The 18844-nt window shown below is 41.9% G+C and overlaps 1 protein-coding gene across 2 annotated transcripts; it reads left to right on the forward strand.

The window, feature by feature from the left end:
* Positions 1–14093: 14093 nt before the first annotated feature.
* LOC105272293 (uncharacterized) lies at positions 14094–14706 on the forward strand. Of its 2 annotated transcripts, none has more exons than XR_892737.1 (3): positions 14094–14310; positions 14425–14527; positions 14601–14706. XR_892737.1 is itself a non-coding variant. In XM_011314356.1 (3 exons), the coding sequence occupies exons 1-3, from the start codon at positions 14113–14115 to the stop codon at positions 14686–14688; spliced, it is 339 nt and encodes a 112-aa protein (XP_011312658.1). In that variant the 5' UTR covers positions 14094–14112; the 3' UTR covers positions 14689–14706. The 2 variants fall into 2 exon arrangements, 1 of the variants encoding a protein (XP_011312658.1); XM_011314356.1 differs by having other exon boundaries at positions 14475–14527.
* Positions 14707–18844: the final 4138 nt, after the last annotated feature.

Below are 18844 nucleotides of genomic sequence, written 5' to 3' on the forward strand. Positions count from 1 at the left end.
ATTATATGTCTTCTACTGTTAGGAACGGCTAAGTGCATGTGTTAAAAACCTTTCATTTTATAAAAAAAAAACTAAACTTATTTTGTAACATGTTCAATTTCACTGGGGATGAAATCGGACAGTTAACCCGCCCTTTTCCCCTGGAATCTACAATCGTCAAAATAAAACCATAAGTTGGGCGCCAGTCATTTTTTTTTCCTCCGGAAATAACAAACCGGAATACCCTAAATTCCCAAAACGGAAACAAAACTCAAAAGTACGCTATAAAATAAAGTCTCGAAAGAAAATGCCAGGAAAAGGTGGTAATTACCCGCGCTGCTCAGGGGGTCGGTTGTGGAAAGAGGGACGGATACTGGTGGAAACGAGTTTATTGGGCAAAACTTTAAAAATAAATACTCCAAAATCTCTAAATTCAAGAGCAAAACCAAAGTATATTCGATATAAAAATTATTGATACAGAGTTGAGAGAAATAACTACACAATTAGGCGTGACGTACGCAGAGACCCAAAAATTGAAATTATTCAAACTCCAAACAGTCGCAAACTTGGCCAAAAGGCACCAGAATAATCTCAGGCGGATATTCGCACTTTAAAAATAATGTTATTCCCAACCGGGATGGCTATAAACGCATAATTTAATAAAAGAGGCTAATAATTCCCCAAGTCCCAAGCAAGACTCTCCTAATTAGTCATTTTAACTATCTGGAATATTCCCAAAATCGTTTCTGAATGTACTGAAAATTCCCGAATAAGGCGTCTACGACGCAATTGAATGGTGTCGAACAACAAAAATCTCTAACACGAGGCGCGATGTTCTTCGACGGATTTTTTTCGTAAAAATGGCTCTACCGGCACGAATACTGCTCTCCCGTATTGAGCATTAATTGATTAATAATTAGGGGCGCGAGGATAACCCTAACACACACTTGTAACGCATAATCCGCAGAAAAAATAAATAAGGAAGCATTGTAATGCTCACCAGAAATCCTCCTTCTTGTCTCCAGGCTGTATGCCAGCAAATCTCCGGCTCTTTCTCTCGCCCTTGATCTCTAACTGTTCCTCACACCTTACTCTAGCTCTTCGGCACACAAAAAGATCCTCCAAACTCGTAATTACTTCAAAAAAACACTAATTTGCTGCACGCACTCGTATCTCGCGACGTCAACATTACACTGGTTTTTCTCAATATGGCGGGTGGGGAACGTGGTCAGCGCTCCTCCTCGCAACTAACCCTCGCCCTTCGAAAATCCTAGCGCGTGAAAGTATAAAATGGGCACAACTGCAATTAGATTTTCTCGAGATGGTGGACCGGTCTTCTCCTCCAATAAATGCTTTTTAATTAAGGGCGCGTATGTAGGATGGTTTTCTCACGGGATCCCGGGACCAGAACGAACCCAAATAACCAAACCCTAATTTTTCTTCTCCTAATTAACTATCACTAAATTCTTTAATTTTAATTTCCACGAACCCTAAGCAACCTGACTACTCAAGAGATCCTCACGGTTGCACTGATTCCCTCCTGACCTGTCACCGAAACCCTTACCCTAATCTGTTCTGCTCCGTAAATTCCATAATTTGAGCGATAATATTTCAATTATTCCTACACCTATCCTACACATTTACCTCAGAGTATTTTATCCTAAACTTAACCGTGCATCTCGATATATTTGGCTCCAGACGCGAATCGCGTGATTACGGGCACCGATGGCATAAACGTGTTCTCATTGCTCAGCTCAGTATTGTGACATATAATTGCGAAGTGACTTTTTTTTTGACAATTAAACGTGACTCCTTGTTGACCAACGCCATGCGAGTGAATTCTTTGACCCGCTCAACACTTCCTGAAAATCCGTTCTCATCTCATCCATCACATAAAAATATCTCCATAACCAGATCCCGCTCTGAACAGACTGAATCCAGTAATGTAAATGAATGAAAAGGTCGCCATTGGAAACGCTAAAGAAGACAAAGCCCTCCATAAAGTGCCGGCTTGAGAATACACATAGCTGATACATGTTGTCATTTAACCGAGCGAAGCGAGGTTAGAATCGCGTGATTACGGGCACCGATGGCATAAAAGTGTTCTCATTGCTCAGCTCAGTATTGTGACATATAATTGCGAAGTGACTTTTTTTTTGACAATTAAACGTGACTCCTTGTTGACCAACGCCATGCGAGTGAATTCTTTGACCCGCTCAACACTTCCTGAAAATCCGTTCTCATCTCATCCATCACATAAAAATATCTCCATAACCAGATCCCGCTCTGAACAGACTGAATCCAGTAATGTAAATGAATGAAAAGGTCGCCATTGGAAACGCTAAAGAAGACAAAGCCCTCCACAAAGTGCCGGCTTGAGAATACACATAGCTGATACATGTTGTCATATGCCCATGTGTTAACTGACTTTTATTTATGTGCGAGCACTCTTAAATTAACGATCTTTACAAAACTAACGCCACCAACGGTAACTAGCTTCGCCAGTCGCCAATTCGATTTTCGGAAAAAAGTCCACTTGGCGCGCCTGCTCTTCTGTATATATACATCAAAAAATACACATATGGGTAATAGTTCATATATGGGCATCGAAGTTTTAGAAAGCAACAACAAATTCCGGGGAAAATATTGTACATTCTCCGAAATTAATTCAAAGTTTGGTGACATAGTCGCTTCAAAAATATTCGATTGTAAATTATTCTGAATGAATAGTCAATCGTGAAATCAACTGGTTATCATATAAATCTTTAATATTATATTCATTTGAATCAAGTGAGAATTTTGACTACTCCAGGTCAGTAATGTTACGATCCAATGATGCAGTAGTGATGCGTTCATCCCTGATGAATTGATCGGTAACAATCGGTGTTTCGCATCAAGGGCCACAGAGTGACACAGTGTCAACTAAGATATGTCCTTGATTAATTACCGTTGTCCTTCTCGACACTGTGTTACACATTACCTTATAATGGAAGGTGCCAAGTGTGACTGATTTACACCAAAGCCGGGCACGCCAAGTGGACTTTTTTCCGAAAATCGAATTGGCGATTGGCGAAGCTAGTTACCGTTGGTGGCGTTAGTTTTGTAAAGATCGTTAATTTAAGAGTGCTCGCACATAAATAAAAGTCGGCTAACACATGGGCATATGACAACATGTATCAGCTATGTGTATTCTCAAGCCGGCACTTTGTGGAGGGCTTTGTCTTCTTTAGCGTTTCCAATGGCGACCTTTTCATTCATTTAAATTACTGGATTCAGTCACTTGAGATGTTCAGTCCCTCTAATCAATATGATTTGTGGAGCACATGCTTGGCGGGTTTTTTATTTCACGTATTTTTTTTGTAATAAAACTGAGAATATGTTTTGGGAAAATATGAACTAATTCGTTACAGGATTGGAGTATGGCAGAGCTCCGAGAAATTGACCACCGAAATAAATAAATTAATCATTTCGACGATGTGAATCGTTTGCAGGTGGTTTACAGGTCAATGATAGCAAAAAATTAGCGTTTCATCGACAATAGTTCAGTTCCAATGATTGTTCAAACATTATGAAATTTTTTACCGGAACATAGACCCCAAATTTTGTAAATAAATAAATGAATTATTTGGACTCTGTGAATCGTTTGCATGTGGTTTGCAGGTCCATGATAGATAACAATTACCATTAGATCCATAATAATAGATTTTTAATGATTTTTGTAAAATAATTAAAATTTTTATAGGAAGTTAGCCCTCAACTTGAAAAATTATTAACATCTACTCATTATGGATTAACCGCTAATTTTTAGCTATCAGTGAACTGTAAAACACCTAGAACCAATTTACAGGCTCCCTAATATTAATTTATTCAATTACGGAAAACTAGTTTATCTTCCCGTAAAAATTTTAATTATGTTCAAAAAATCTTAAAAAATCAATTATTATCCATCGAATAAACGGTAATCTATCATTGGCCTGCAAGTCACCTGTAAACGAATAACAGGGTCCAAATAGTTAATTTATTTAATTCGGTGGTCCATGCCATATTCCAAGCCCGAATTAGTTCAGGCGCCACCGCTACGACATTTTCATTCGGAAACATATTCATACGCATGAGTATGTCTCCGGTAGTCTCTGGACAAAAGGAGGAAAAGAGAAAAAGTCACACATTATGATATTCGTTGCCAACTTTGACGAACAAATCTAACGCTGAGAGAAAATAAAACTGAGGAAATATGACATTATGATGGTTGCTATGGGAGGATATTTTTATTTAGTGATTCAATCGAAAAAGTAAAAATATGTTCATAAAGCTCACAGTCAACTTATATAATATAACTAAGGCCCGATTTCGCGAAAAATTCACGTATTGCGAGAAAAAAAATCAAACACAATTTCGGAGTAGTTGTGTCGTGTATATTATACGCGACACCATCGGCATGTGACGTCACACCGGTAAAACCTCCACTTGGCAGATACGCAGTCGCCTATCTTGATAATTATTCTCTAAACCCCGATAGCCTCAAAAGTCAGTAATTTTGGCGTTTACGCAAGGAAATCTTCAAAAGAGAAATGAGACGAAATCCGCAGTATAAATTCTCAATAATTTTAAGCATCAGAAATGCAATTAGATCCTCAAATTCTAATAACTCTAAATCTCAATTCTGGACTCGACTGGGTCTTTTTCTGCGTGCTCACGATACTTTTAATCAAATTTCTTGACGATCTCGACGTCTAAAAGGAAATTCCCCAGATTTCCTTACAATTTTTATGGTTATGGTTAAATGTCTCCTACTGAATAAGCTCAAGCAACAGATTGTTAAATTCTTACAATTTTTATATTTTTGAAATTTTCGCGCCCCTTTCCTTTGAAAATACTGGTGGCGCTACTTGCTTCACAAATAATATTCATATGCATATATAGACTGAAACAGCAGCAGTATCGTATTAGCCGACAAAAAAATTGATTTTAAATAAATGAACCTAGGGAATCGTTTGTGATTCGTTAGCAGGTCATTGTACAATATTTTTTATCATTCTAGAGTTAATCAATCATCTTTAATTAATTACTAAAAATAATGCATGCAATTAGCCGAGGAATTTTAAAAAATTAACTATTTTCCATTTTTTTTCCAATCGATTACAAATCGTTTATAGAATACAAATTTATGATTATAATTATTCAAGAGTCATTCTATTATGTATTTTCACTCCTTTATGATTACACTCATGTGTTCAATCCCCTACCGTGCTCTCTCCGCTATTTGTTCATGAGGGCAAGATTGTTTACCTCACTCTCAGGTTGTGCGTTCATAAAAATAATGATTTTATTAGTAAAATTTATCTGAATAAATTACGGGTGGGATAGACCGTAAATCCGAACGAGTAGTTCATCTTCAGGATTGCGGTGAGGGTTCCACAAACTTCAGGGCTGCAGTGCGTTTTCCAGGACTTACTTAGGGAATCAGATAATTTGTCAAACTTGGAAAAAATCGAGTGATAGTGATTTTTCCTCAAAATTCAACAAAAAGGAGGACATAGGATAGTACAATTCATATTAACACACGGTAGGTTTGAGTGCATTAATATGGAGTAGTTGATTATCTTCCCCTGAAAGGTAGTACAATATAAATTCGCGATGTTAAATATACAAGAGTTAATATTGTCTCATAATAATTGACTTTCCGAACCCATATGATGCATACACCACAAGGGAACAAAATCACATGTTCATCGACTTTCTCACGATACGGAACTTACAATAAACGAGGACTCATCTAAAACGAATACTTGATGAACATTTGTTCTCCCATGCATGAACAGAGTATATGAAACAGGATGATAATATTATAATTATTAATGCTGCTCTAAAATAACAAGTCAATCAATCTATTCAAGTAATATCCATAACCTTTTCTTTCAGGTTAAGATCGATTTCAACTAATGGGAAGAAATTGAAGGAAATGCGACATTTTAAAGCACTCTTAGTGGGGATTCAATCACCATACAATATGGAAAGGTTATGAAAATTGAGTATCAAAATTCCAAATCATAGAATCCATTTTACATTGAAAAAAAAAGTTCTCATTAACATTAGAATCTTCTAGACTGCAGTAGACACGTTGGATCGCGATGCCCACAATTTGTTCAGTTTTGCTGCTTGAAACAATCGACGTTTTTGAATAGATATATAGACCACTTTGAAAGTGGCCAGTTTCCTCCATCTTCTTCCGAAGTATGGGATGACTTAGCCAAGGAATGCAATGTTAATTGTAGTCATCTTTCTTGGTGGGTAAATCTCACAGAAGATCGACGGAAAATTCTATCTTCAGTGCTCAACGAGAGTGGAATTGATGAAGCTGACTTTCCTAAGTAAGTCCTAGAACGCCGACTGCAACCCTGAAGTTTGTGGAACCCTCACTGTAACCCTGAAAAGGAACATTCCTTCGCATTAATCTATATATGGGTATATCCCACCCGTAATTTATTAACATGAATTTTACTAAGAAAATCATTATTTTTGTCGATGCAGAACCTGCAGGTATGGTGAACAATCTTGCCCTCATAAGCAAATGGCGAAGGGAGCAGAGTGGGCGATAGGACACACGAGCGTAATCATGAAGTATTGAAAATACATGTTAGAATGACTCTTGAACAATTATAATCTGTAACGAGATTTTCTCGTTACTAGGGAAAATCACTAGTAAAATAACTGGGTGAAATGAGCGACATCTAACGCCGGCTGAAATAGCCGAGCGAAAGATGAATAGACCATCGGACGACGGCCAATCAGGCCGCTCCGAAGGTGAATTAGACCAATCACACAGTGGGAAGAAACGTGGTAGGGTGAGACCATGTTTCGGAACACTGTGATGGCGCTGACGATAGCTGTTTCCCAATTCGGGAATCCACCCAGCTGTGTTAGGGAGTCCAGGGCCGACGTACAGGCGTTCCAACTGGGTGGTTCCGAAGGGCGCCGTCGACTTAGACCAGGGAACTAACTCTAGTTTTGACCCGCGATGAGATTGCTATTACCGAGCTCTCGAGTTGGGGTGGACGTTAGGTTGGTGAGAAAGCTCCGGATACCTACGTCGCATGTGCCTCGAGCAGTTCGGCGCCCTGCGGGGTGAGAAGGATTCGCAGGTAATCTGTGTCTTGTCTGGGGTTGAGCCACCCCAGAGGAGAGAGTACCACGTGAGAGGGATGGTAATATCCCTCCACGAGAGTCTGAGGGATACGTTCCCCGAAAAGATATCGTTGACGATGCCGTAAGCACGGCAGAAGTTAGTGATTGAAGTTACTCGGACGTTGGTGAACCTCGCCCACTCTACCGTTTCATGCTGATGCTGGTTCGGCATTGTGAGACCCGCCACCGAAAGTCCGCGGAGTTGACGAAATTCCTTCGCGGTTGGTTTCCCGTAAGGTTTTCCAGAAAAACCTGGCTGGCGCCCAATCGTGAACGATAGAGGCGGCAGCCAGACTAGTTTGAGGATTATCCCGGGGTGTTGACCCGGGAAAAATACTCTTACAAATCATAAATTTGTATTCTACAAACGATTTGGAATCGATTGGAAAAGAAAAAATTGAAAATAGTCAAGTTTTGGAAATTTCTCAGCTAATTACATAGATTATTTTGCTCAATTGATTAAATACGATTGATCAACTCTTGAACGTTAAAAAATATTGTACAATGACCTGCTAAGAAATTACAAACGATTCCCTGGGTTCATTTATTCGAAAATAATTTTTTGTCGGCTAATACGATACTGCTACGCAATTGCGGTATTGTATTTCTAATAATAGGTCTACTAGGGTTTTATGACCACGGCTCCCCAAGGTCCCACTTTGCCCAGGCCTAGGATAGACTATCCCATACCCCCACTACGCCGACACTGAGGCAGTACTGTAGGACAAGCAGCGCCTCAGAATAGTAGCTCGAGTACTACAGTGCCCTTGACTGCGCATGCGCGTCACTCAAGGGAGGGTGATGTAGACGGTAAATAATGTTGGAAAAAGGACGCCATAACGATTTGGTTCACGTGACGACTCGTTTATTTTTGAAAAGTGTTCGGGTGACAGAAGTACATTTTTTTCCTTGAGAAAAATGCGGTGTGTTTACTGCGGAAAAACAAACAAGACAAATGAGAAGATCTATTTTCATCGGTGAGTACATAGCAGTATTTGATCAATATCAAATAATTCACCAACAATATCAATTATCAATATCAAATGTAGTTATTCAAATATTTGATCATTATAGCTAAAATTTGAACGTTAAAAATTGTACAGTCAAACGAACTTACCTGTAAGTGAAGTTCGATCGTGATTATATGAAGAGCCTCGTCGAGAGATTTCAAACACTTGTAGTAGCCCGCCCGTGCTACTTGGAGCCACACAAGTCCAAAGAGTAAGAAAACAGTCGGTCGTGGCGCCACCAGTGCCGAGGCCTACCAACTTTTTATTAGTTCAAAGTTAAGCGAAAATTATAAAAAATTGGAGAGGGTATGGGCATTGATAATGGGAGGGAATCAATCTCTCGACGAGGCTCTTCATATAATCACGATCGAACTTCACTTACAGGTAAGTTCGTTTGATCGTACAATTATTTTGGAGCCTCGTCTTCGAGATTTCAAACACTTGTAGATGTTTAGAGAATGAACCAATTTTTTATTTATTTATGTAATTTTATAACAAAGCCAGCATTCATTCTGCCATGAATGGGGAGAATAACGGAATATAATAAAGATTCTCGTATCCAACAAGTATAAAAAATTTTCAAGAAAAATAACTCCATATAAATAAATTACGGACTACTCAGTACTGCCCTAGTAAAAGTACTTCTATCCGTAGCACAAGGCCTGTTATAGAAATGTGCAAACACGTTGGATCTCTCTGACCAACCAGCTGTACTTGAAAGCCGCTGCTGAAGTGGCTGCGTGCTTTGTACTATACACGGAAAATGTTTTGGTGTCCACACCGGACTTGGCAAGACATTACTTGACCCAACTACCCAATGTTTGCGATGACGCTTCTTCATAGGGATTTTTAAGAGTAATAAAGAGGGAGGGATTATCACCCCTAATCTCTTTAGTCCGTGACAAATAAGAAAGGACCGTGCCTGCCACGCAAATGTGGGGTCTCTCGGTCAGGAAGGGAAAAATTAAGAGGGGCTGATTCGTACCTATCCTTAAAGTCTTTATTCTGTCCGGAACCATAATTTCTAAGTTTCCAACTTTTTGATGAATATTTCCTAACTTGATTAAGGAAAAAGTTTGCAGTCTATGAGCTGTACATAACGTCAAGAGAGTAACGGTCTTCTAACTGAGTAGTGCAATGCTTAGCTCATCATTCGGAGGCAGAGATTCGAGGTAGGAGATGACCCATTCAGGATCCCAGGTGTGAGTCTATTTTGGCCTAGCTGGACGAAGCTTGGCCACACCTTTGAAAAACCGCTGGACTGCTGGTTCTTTCGCAATGTCCTTTTCAGAAATTAAGGAGAGTGCAGAACGGTGAGAGTTGAGAGAGCCATAAGTCGCTCCCCGTCCGAACTCTTCCGTCAAGAACTCGAGCACTACTGGAGCTGGTACACTAAAACAATCGATGTTTTTTCCGTGGCAGAAGTCCCACCACTTCCGGAGTCCAAAACTGTTCTGCTTGTGGATTAACTCCGTAATTGACTATGCCATAATGTGCGCCGTTGCTGTGGGGATACCTCTTCTGACAAAGGCTTGCCAAATAAAACTCCTGCCACCAGGGTAAGTTGGCAAGCTATGGGATGGACCAGAGATCTGCAAGGAGTAAGTAAGAGCTCACTCGAGGCCTTGAACTTGATGGCATCCCCCTCCAGAGCCGATAGAAATACAGGATACCAGGGTTATGCTGGCCAGAGAGGAACAACCACTATACTCCTCGCTTTATCCATCAAAATTTTGTGGATGGTCGGTAAAATTAATGCGAAGGGAGAAAAAGCATAAAAGAAAAAACCTTTCCAATTGATGGGAAATGCGTCGATTGAGAAAGAAGAGGGGTCCCAATGCCATGAGCAATAATGGACACATTTTGCATTGATACGTGATGCAAAAAGGTCGACCTGCGGTCTCGCGAATCTCTGTACCAGACGTCTAAAAGCATAGTCCGCTAATTCCCACTCTGTGTCCATATTACTCACTCTGGACTCATGATCTGATTCAAGATTCTCTCTTGAGGGGATGTAAGAGCCAAACAGCCAGATTGATCTCGCTTCACACCATTGCCACACCTCTCGCGCCAAGTTGTGGAGATGAGGAAATCTAGTAGCACCCATGTTATTAATATAGGCAATAGCTGTGATATTGTCCACTCGAAGAAGAATCGCACAATTCGATAGATTTTGGGCGAAGCAACAAAGAGCCAAGCGGACTGCTAAAAGCTCTAGATAGTCAATGCTGTAACGTCTCTCTTCCACCGACCAGAATCTTCTAGCTGTGTTACCATCACAGGCTGCTCCCCAGGAACAAGAGAACTCTTCTCTACGTTGACAACGAAACCTAGACTGGCTAACAGTTCGACTGTCTGTTGGGCGTTTGAGTTACATTCCTCAGCCGAAGAAGCGATGCAAAGAATGTCATCTAAATAGATAGATGATACTAAGCGTTTAGCCGGAAGATAAACCATCACTGGTCTCATTTTTTCCGTGAAAACATGAGGGCTAGTCGCTAAACCAAAAGGTAAGCAGGTAAACCGAAAAAAGTCCACTCCTGAACTGGAAACGAAGAAATTTTCTATCTTCCCCATACACCGGTATCGAGAAATAAGCATCTTTCAGGTGAACTTTTGCCATGAAAGTGCCTTGAGAAATTAATTTTATTACCCTCCTTATGTCTTCCAATTTAAAGTGAGGGGGTACTAAGAACTTAAGTACTTACTATTAAGTTTTTTAAGATTGAAAATGAATCTCTTCTTGCCATTCGACTTGCCTATTAAAAAATAGGAGGAAATAAACTGACCTTCACAGGGGGTACAGGGCTCAATCGCACCTAGACCTAATGGTCTCACTATCTCAGCACCAATGACTTTCCCTTCTAGTTCAGAGAAAACCGGCTCTGGAGGAAATCTGGATTGAAAAGGAGGAGAATGGAAGGCGATTCTATAACCCGCCACACACTCCAGAACGAAGGTATCTGTGCAGATACTTCTCCACTTAGGCATGAAGTACCTGATATTATCAGCCTGGACGCTCACCACTTCTTGGCTTCTTGAGCCTTGTCTGGGACTAACGAGGCTGGCAGTTGTCTGTTGGGATGGCGAGATCTGGGATTGGAGAAGCTGCTAGAGCCGCTGTTGCTCACTCGGGTCTTCCCTCGAGGTTTCGTGCCCGCTTGTGGCCTCCTGAACTTGACAAGCGGGCCTTTTGGGTTTGAATTTGAATCTTTAATGGAGCAGGAGCAACTTTGAGGTCATGGCTGAGCTTTGACAAAGTCTTGACCTCCTTCACATTGTCCGAAAGGTTAGACCCATACAGCTGCTGGTCTGACGAAGTAGCCTCTAACGCATCACAGACCTGTTTATTAAGACTAGGCGATATGAACGCTCTTCTGGTGGATGAAAAACCTAGATGCACATGGGTCATCAATTTTCCTGCACCACAAAGTTTCTGATCCAGAAAGATCCAGCTTGTCTATCTCATCATGCTCTAAAAGGTTAGAGACAGCTGCTCCCAGAGCAACCAGGGCGGAACCTGCAAGATTCTGTGAGGCAAAAAACTTTTTATCCCTCTGAACCAGAGCATCCGTTGAGATCGCTAAAATCTCAAGATTTAGCTTTGGAGCTTCAAATTGGCACTTTAATGACGTGCGTGGATAATTCTCCATTAACTTATCCAGAGCCTCACCAGGCTTTCACCAGGGGCTTCGTCAACCAAACTGCCCAGCGAGATGCTAGCTCAGCTTGGAGAGATATTTCCAGCTCTTGAGGTTTAGATGGGTCAGCGCCCAGGACTTCCAACAAGTCCGGGTCCAGGCTGGAGACGTCCTCTAGATCCACAACGACAGGATCAATAAAGGTTTGTAACGAGATTTTTCTCGTTACTAGAGAAAACACTAGTAAAGTCACTAGGTGAAAGGAACGACATCTAACGGCGGCTGAAAATAGCCGAGCGAAAAATGAGTAGAACATCGGACGACGGCCGATCAGGCCGCTCCGAAGGTGAGTTTGACCAATCACATAGTGGGAAGAAACGTGGTAGGGTGAGACCATGTCTCGGAACACTGTGATGGCGCTGACGATAGCTGTTTCCCAATTCGGAAATCCACCCAGCTGTGTTAGGGAGTCCAGGGCCGACGTACAGGCCTTCTAACTGGGCGGTTCCGCAGGGCGCCGTCGACTTAGACCAGGGACCAACGGCTAGGTGAAAGGACTAGCGCCCCCGGGATCCCGTCGAGTTGATTGGTGGCTGTGGGGTAAAGGATGACCCACAGTCGCTGAGATGCTCAGACTAGGGGGAGAAGGCCCTGGTAGATTTCAGGACAGTTCGCGTTGAGTGCTAGTCACGAGCGGGTGTTTTAGGAGCTCGGGATCAGTGGGTGGCAATAATCCCTGCCGGGATTATGAAGGGTACGTGGTTCCAAGGAATCTTGGAATAGCGAGAGAAGGGGACACTTATGTGTCCCCGATCAGTGCAATGGATTACTTTGAGGCTACGGACGAGAGTCCCAGGCTACAGAGATCCATCTCTAGGGCGAAATCCATGGTGTTGGGGTGGACTAAGGGCTGGGATTCAAGGCGTTTCCCGTCGGTCCGGTCGCACGCGCCTCCATGGGAAGTAACTCTAGTTTTGACTCGCGATGAGATTGCTATTACCGAGCTCTCGAGTTGGGGTGGACGTTAGGTGGGTGAGAAAGGTATCCGGATACCTACGTCGCATGTGCCTCGAGCAGTTCGGCGTCCTGCGGGGTGAGAAGGATTCGCAGGTAATCTGTGTCTTGTCGGGGGTTGAGCCACCCCAGAGGAGAGAGTACCACGTGCGAGGGATGGTCACATCCCTGCACGAGAGTCTGGGGGATACGTTCCCCGAAAGATATCGTTGACGATGCCGTAAGCACGGCAGAAGTTAGTGATTGACGTTACTCGTACGTTGATGAACCTCGCCCACTCTACCGTGTCATGCTGATGTGGCTCGGCATTATGAGACCCGCCACCGAAAGTCCGCGGAGTTGACGAAATTCCTTCGCGGCTGGTTTTCCGTCAGGTTTTCCAGAAAAACCTGGCTGGCGCCCAATCGTGAACGATAGAGACGGCAGCCAGAATAGTTCGAGGAATATCCCGGGGTGTTGACCCGGGAAAAAAAGTCTTACAGGTTGTAAGAATAGGGAGGCCTCTGATGGGCTGCTTGCGTCTGGCGCACATGTGTTGGACGTGGCTCACACTCCAGTGTTTCCACTGTTTTTGCGGTTGTCAGATGGCTCAGGGGCAGTTGAATTTTCAACATCTTGATTTTCCTTGTTTTCTGGAAAATGACGACACAAGAGGAGGCTAGGACGTGAGTCGTTCGCTGAGGATATGGTCAACCTTCCTCGAGGCCTGGACTATTGTGGCTTAGTCACTAGCATCAAGCCGAAATCCGCTGCGGCCATTTTGGGGTTACACTTACCATGAGCATCGTCCGGTGGCTGTGCGAAGAGACGCTGCACCTGAACACTTAATTTTTGAATTTTTTGAAGGATCTCGGCCTTCTCATCACGATCCTCATGCTTTCTCTTCTTATGTTTACCCATAATTTAATAAAAATACCTCAATACATATAACTCAATGGAAATTGCGTGTGAACCACTCGCGCACACACGAAACAATGAAAAGTTGGTAGGCCCCCGCACTAGTGGCGCCACGACCGATTTTTTTCTAGCTCTTTGGGTTTGTGTGGCTCCAAGTAGCACTGGCGGGCTACTACAAGTGTTTGAAATCTCGAAGACGAATCTCGAATATAATTAGGATTGATAATTAGTTGGATATGAAAAATTTATATTGGTGGATTTTGTACGCAATCAAATAGCCATAATTGAAATTGATACTTTTGATTATTACATTATCTAATATTCACATTGCTCATTTTTTTAATACATACAGATTTCCCAAGGATGGGAACTTGGTGAAGATCTGGATGAGGAATATGGGCAGACTGGATTTTGTGCCTAAACCGTGGTATCTGCTCTGCATAGAGCATTTTGCTACAAACTGCATCGATTTCCGGGACTTGAGAGCAATGTTCCGGAAGGGATCGGTCCCAAAGATCTTCAACGATGATAAGGAAAACTTGCATTTCCGTCCGATACAGAACTTCATGTACTTGCCTGTAAACGTAAGTTATTTCCAATCGTACACTAGGATTGTTTTTTTTTTATAATTGAAAAACTCTCAGAATCTATTTCTTAAGTCACTCGAATATAAAAATGTTTTAAATGAATTTAAATAGGATGATCAATTTTGTATTTGAGAGATGAAACTTGATGGGTATTTAAGTAGGCAAGAAGTAACCAAAAAGGACTCACCTACCACAACCCGGATAGAAATAGAAGGTAAAATTTCAATCAATATGAATAGTGAGAAATTATCAGGAATGAAACAAAAGATTTTTGGTCATGTTCGCAGGTCGACGTCAGGAAATGCCAGCGACACGGATGGAAGTGATTTCCCACGGCCATACCTATGCAGAGTTTGGAGACCTCCTTTACTATAAGAAGCAGTTAACTTTTCAACATGCACATGTAGTAGTCAAATGTACTGAATAAATCTCCATATTTGAAAATTCTATCTAATCTTTTCATGCACGGTCGTTCCGCTCATATTGTTTACCAAGGATTTGACTACAGCTAGAAAAAAATAACCATTTTAAACTTTGTTCAAAGGGTGAAAAATTGTCGAATCATCATGAATAGTATTATATTTTCTCATGGCCCAGTAAAGATTTTCCATTGTAATCAGCTCAAATTGGACTGAATAGGTAATCTTATTTCCCAGTTACAAATACAAAATATGCAAAAATATTAATTTCCTTTTCGCTTTTCCTATGCAGATCCCATACCAAGAAATACATTAAAAGCTCAAACTACTCATTTCCCGCTATTTTTACGATTTGTATCTGGTGGAAATTTACCCAGAAACTTTCCGACTACTCTACATATAAATAAACATTAACATATAGATAAACATGCAGAGCAGTCGGAAAGTTTCTTTGTAAATATCCAGAGTAGTCGGAAAGTTTCTAGGTAAAGTTCCACGAGATATGAATCATGAAAAATAGCGGCAAATGGGTCGTTTGAACTGTTAGTATAATACTTGGTATGGGATCTGCTGTAACGTGACATTTTCGTGGGGAATGGGAAATGCCCATTACCTTCGCCCTACTTCCCCTGAGCCTAATAAAACCTGCTAAAATTTAAATCAGTGGGCGCCAGGTAATTTTTGACCGGAATTACCAAACCGGAGAAATCCGTAATCCTAAACCTAACTAACCTCGATATTCGTTGCATCGAAAATCGTACCTCGAACTCCTAAAATACTACCTTAAAAATATACACTAAAACCAAAAAGAGAAACCGGAAGGGAACGGAAAGAATATTTAGGCTTTTGAAGAAAGGTGACGGTACTGGGGTCGCTCAGTATGCCAGGTGTGGAGAGAGGGGTGGACCGTAGATGGGGACAAGGTTACTGGAAAAATCGGAAAAAATGCCAAAAGAAAGGGGAAAAAGGAGGAGAGAAATAAATTAATGCAACAAAAACATGGTCCTTACGTGTTCCGCTATTAAGAGTCGAAATTCAGTACAAGAATAATAATCAATGATAAACATTTTTACTGGACTAATCTGCTTTCAAACTTTATTCGCAATTTCAACTTTCTCTAAATATTAGCGTTCCAGCAAACTTCCCAATTACAAATTTAATTCTGTTCTTAAATGATCGCCGACTATGAATTTTCTAACAAAATCCCAAATACAATTTCAATTGTCCCCTTAAATCGCCACGAAAAATAAACTCTCTAACAAAACCCGAAATATTTTGTTGATTATCCCATATTCACACCGAGTAATTCCATCGGAATGCGGCCTCAAGGATTATCGATCGGCGATAATCCGAGGAATAACCGAATTATTATTTTCGCCCGGGACATTGATTATTTCCCGGAATCGGATCCTCTACGGGTGAACGCTAGAGAGAGAGAGAGAGAACGAGAGAAACGGCACTATGCCTCGCTGCTCGGTTAGCAGCGAGGAGAAATCCACCACAATAAATCCGACTACCCTTAAAAATTCAAAAACTCGGGATCCGCTGAGCAGATCCCTGAACAATATTGTTCAAGACATTATTCCCCACAACCCCACGAAATTCTAGGCAAGGGTACATAATTAACCCCGTTGGGCCAATTAATAACCACGAGGAAATTTTATACGCGATTCCCCACCTGTTGCACATAGCCGCTCGATGGCTGCCTCGATGGCGCCATGAGGGAGAACCACTGGCCTGTTTATTGGCCGTGGACCATTCCACCAAAATCGCCATAAAAATACGTTCGGATCCCCCCCAAAATTACACCAACAACCTCCCAACCGCAGTGGGGGATAACACAGGCCGAAGTTATTGGGAAAAAACCCCCCACAAACCTGTAAAAACCACCCAAAGTTTTGGGGGACACAACCGATGCCATTTCCATGCCTCAGAAAAATCGCATAACCGCCAACAAATCTTGGGGAGCGCCCAAAAAGGGGAAAATATACAAATAAAACCGTAAACTCACTTTGGATCCCCTGGATGCCTTTCTCTTCCTCTTTTGGACCATCCTTTGTATTGTCTGGTGTCCTCGGCTGCCCTGGGATGCCCTCGGTGGTGCACTGTATCACTGTAATTACTCCCGTGTTCACTGGGATTATCCGCGTATCTCCTCTTTCACGGTCGAGGCGTAACTGACTTTCGGAGGTCAGTGTCGCGTGACGCTGACCCCCCTAATCACGCCTACCAATCGATCGGGTGTCGATTGGTGGATACCTCTGCCCTATTCCTGGCGAAGTCCTTCGTGGGGGAATTAATTCAAATTTGAATTAATTCCCCATCCCTACAATTAATCTATCACCCCCATTTTATCAGGATCGGTTCTCCTGGGTTGTCGGGATTGGAAGACCTTTATCCCTAACTCTTAAACCAAATCTTATTTCACTAACCCGTAATTTATTTGCCAATCCGCCGGGATAACGACTGATTTTATCCCGAGCGGCCTTCCACCCGTAATCAGTCCTTGACAATCCGCCGGGATAACGACTGGTTTTATGACGAGGGGCCTTCCACCCGTAATCAGTCTTTGGCATTCCGCCGGGATAACGACTGATTTTATCCCGAGCGGCCTTCCACCCGTGATCGGTCTTTGGCAATCCGCCGGAGTAATTATTAATTTTGCCCCATACTGCCTTCCACCCGTCCCAATTAATCCCCAGAACCCTTTTCCTTGGAGCGGCGGTTTTTCAGAGGAACCTACCCGATTCGAAGGGCTTACCCTATCCTTCGTCTAAAATCCCTCTAACCCTTAACCTAGATCTAAACCAGCCCAAAGGGGGGAAATCCTAGTTTATCCTAAACCTAACCCGTACTCGAACTCGATCTCTCAAAGCTCTTCTTGGGTATCCTAACGGGCATCCCCGATGCTCTTTCCACTGCATAGGAAAAGCTAAAAGAACATGAATATCCCTGGCATTTTTTTATATTCGTAACTGGGAAATAAGATTACCTATTCACTGCGCTGAGCATGCGCACTTGATAGAATTTCAATTCCCGGACTACTATTGGGAGGCGCTGATTGGCTCTCAAATCGGCCTCACTAGGAGAATACGCGATATTCTAGCTAGTTATATAGAGATCAGTAGTTTCATCATCTCTTGCTTCTCATCTCGTCTTCCCCTACAGGCCAACCTTTGTCAATTCAGGTCTCTCTGTAGTAGCTCCTTAACTGATTTCAGTTTAATCCTGTAAAGAACACCTGTTGATTACACTGATCTACAAGGCTAATTGAACATCCGATTTGTAAATATTTTGACTCTCGAGACAGTCCCCACAATTGAAAATTCAAAGATCGAGTTATACTCTTCATATTTCATGTTGACATTTATTTCAAAATTTTTTTCATTAATTTCCCTATTCCTACATTTTCTTTTCTATCCCGGACGCAATACGCCTTTCACCTTTCCGTGGTTTCCGTTGAACAGCATTGAAAAATGCTGGCGAAGATTCTAGTCGGGTGTGAGTAAAATATACCCAACAATTTGAAGGAATTGTTGCACCATCATATTCAGAAATATTTTAGTCCATGTATGCATTTTTAAATTTCTTTTTAGATTAATCGCGGCGGCTATTTTCCCCATTTTACAACTTGGCAGAGGCGTCATGGGACGCTCCCCAATACGATGACTGTAAGGCCCCCCACTACTTCCCCACTATAATCGTACTAAGACCCTTATAATTGGCATGTTTATAAACTTCATTGGATTCCTAACTCGAGTTTATGACTCTGCTGTGAGCTACTTGTAGGTTGCCCATCCCTGCACTAGAGAACACTTATATCAATATCAGTATATTCAGAGATTTGTGCTTCAGGGCACAGGCTGCCATAATTGAAGTGTCCGAATTTGACCTCTGGAATCGATCCTCCACTCACAAGATCAATATTTCGCGATACAGTGAATATTTCGCGATAAAGTGAATATTTCGCGAGTTATAAACATTTTCATGGTTGGGGGCATTTGCCCGTACCTATGCGTGAATGATTGAGTTTAAGGTAGGATTAAAAGATGGAGGAAGGGTTCTGGAACTTTGGGCTCGTGAGGTTATAACTTCTGAAGGATTTGCTGCAC

Source organism: Fopius arisanus, unplaced genomic scaffold (genome assembly GCF_000806365.1).
Source record: "Fopius arisanus strain USDA-PBARC FA_bdor unplaced genomic scaffold, ASM80636v1 scaffold00157, whole genome shotgun sequence".
In the NCBI taxonomy this organism is placed as follows: Eukaryota; Metazoa; Arthropoda; class Insecta; order Hymenoptera; family Braconidae; genus Fopius; species Fopius arisanus.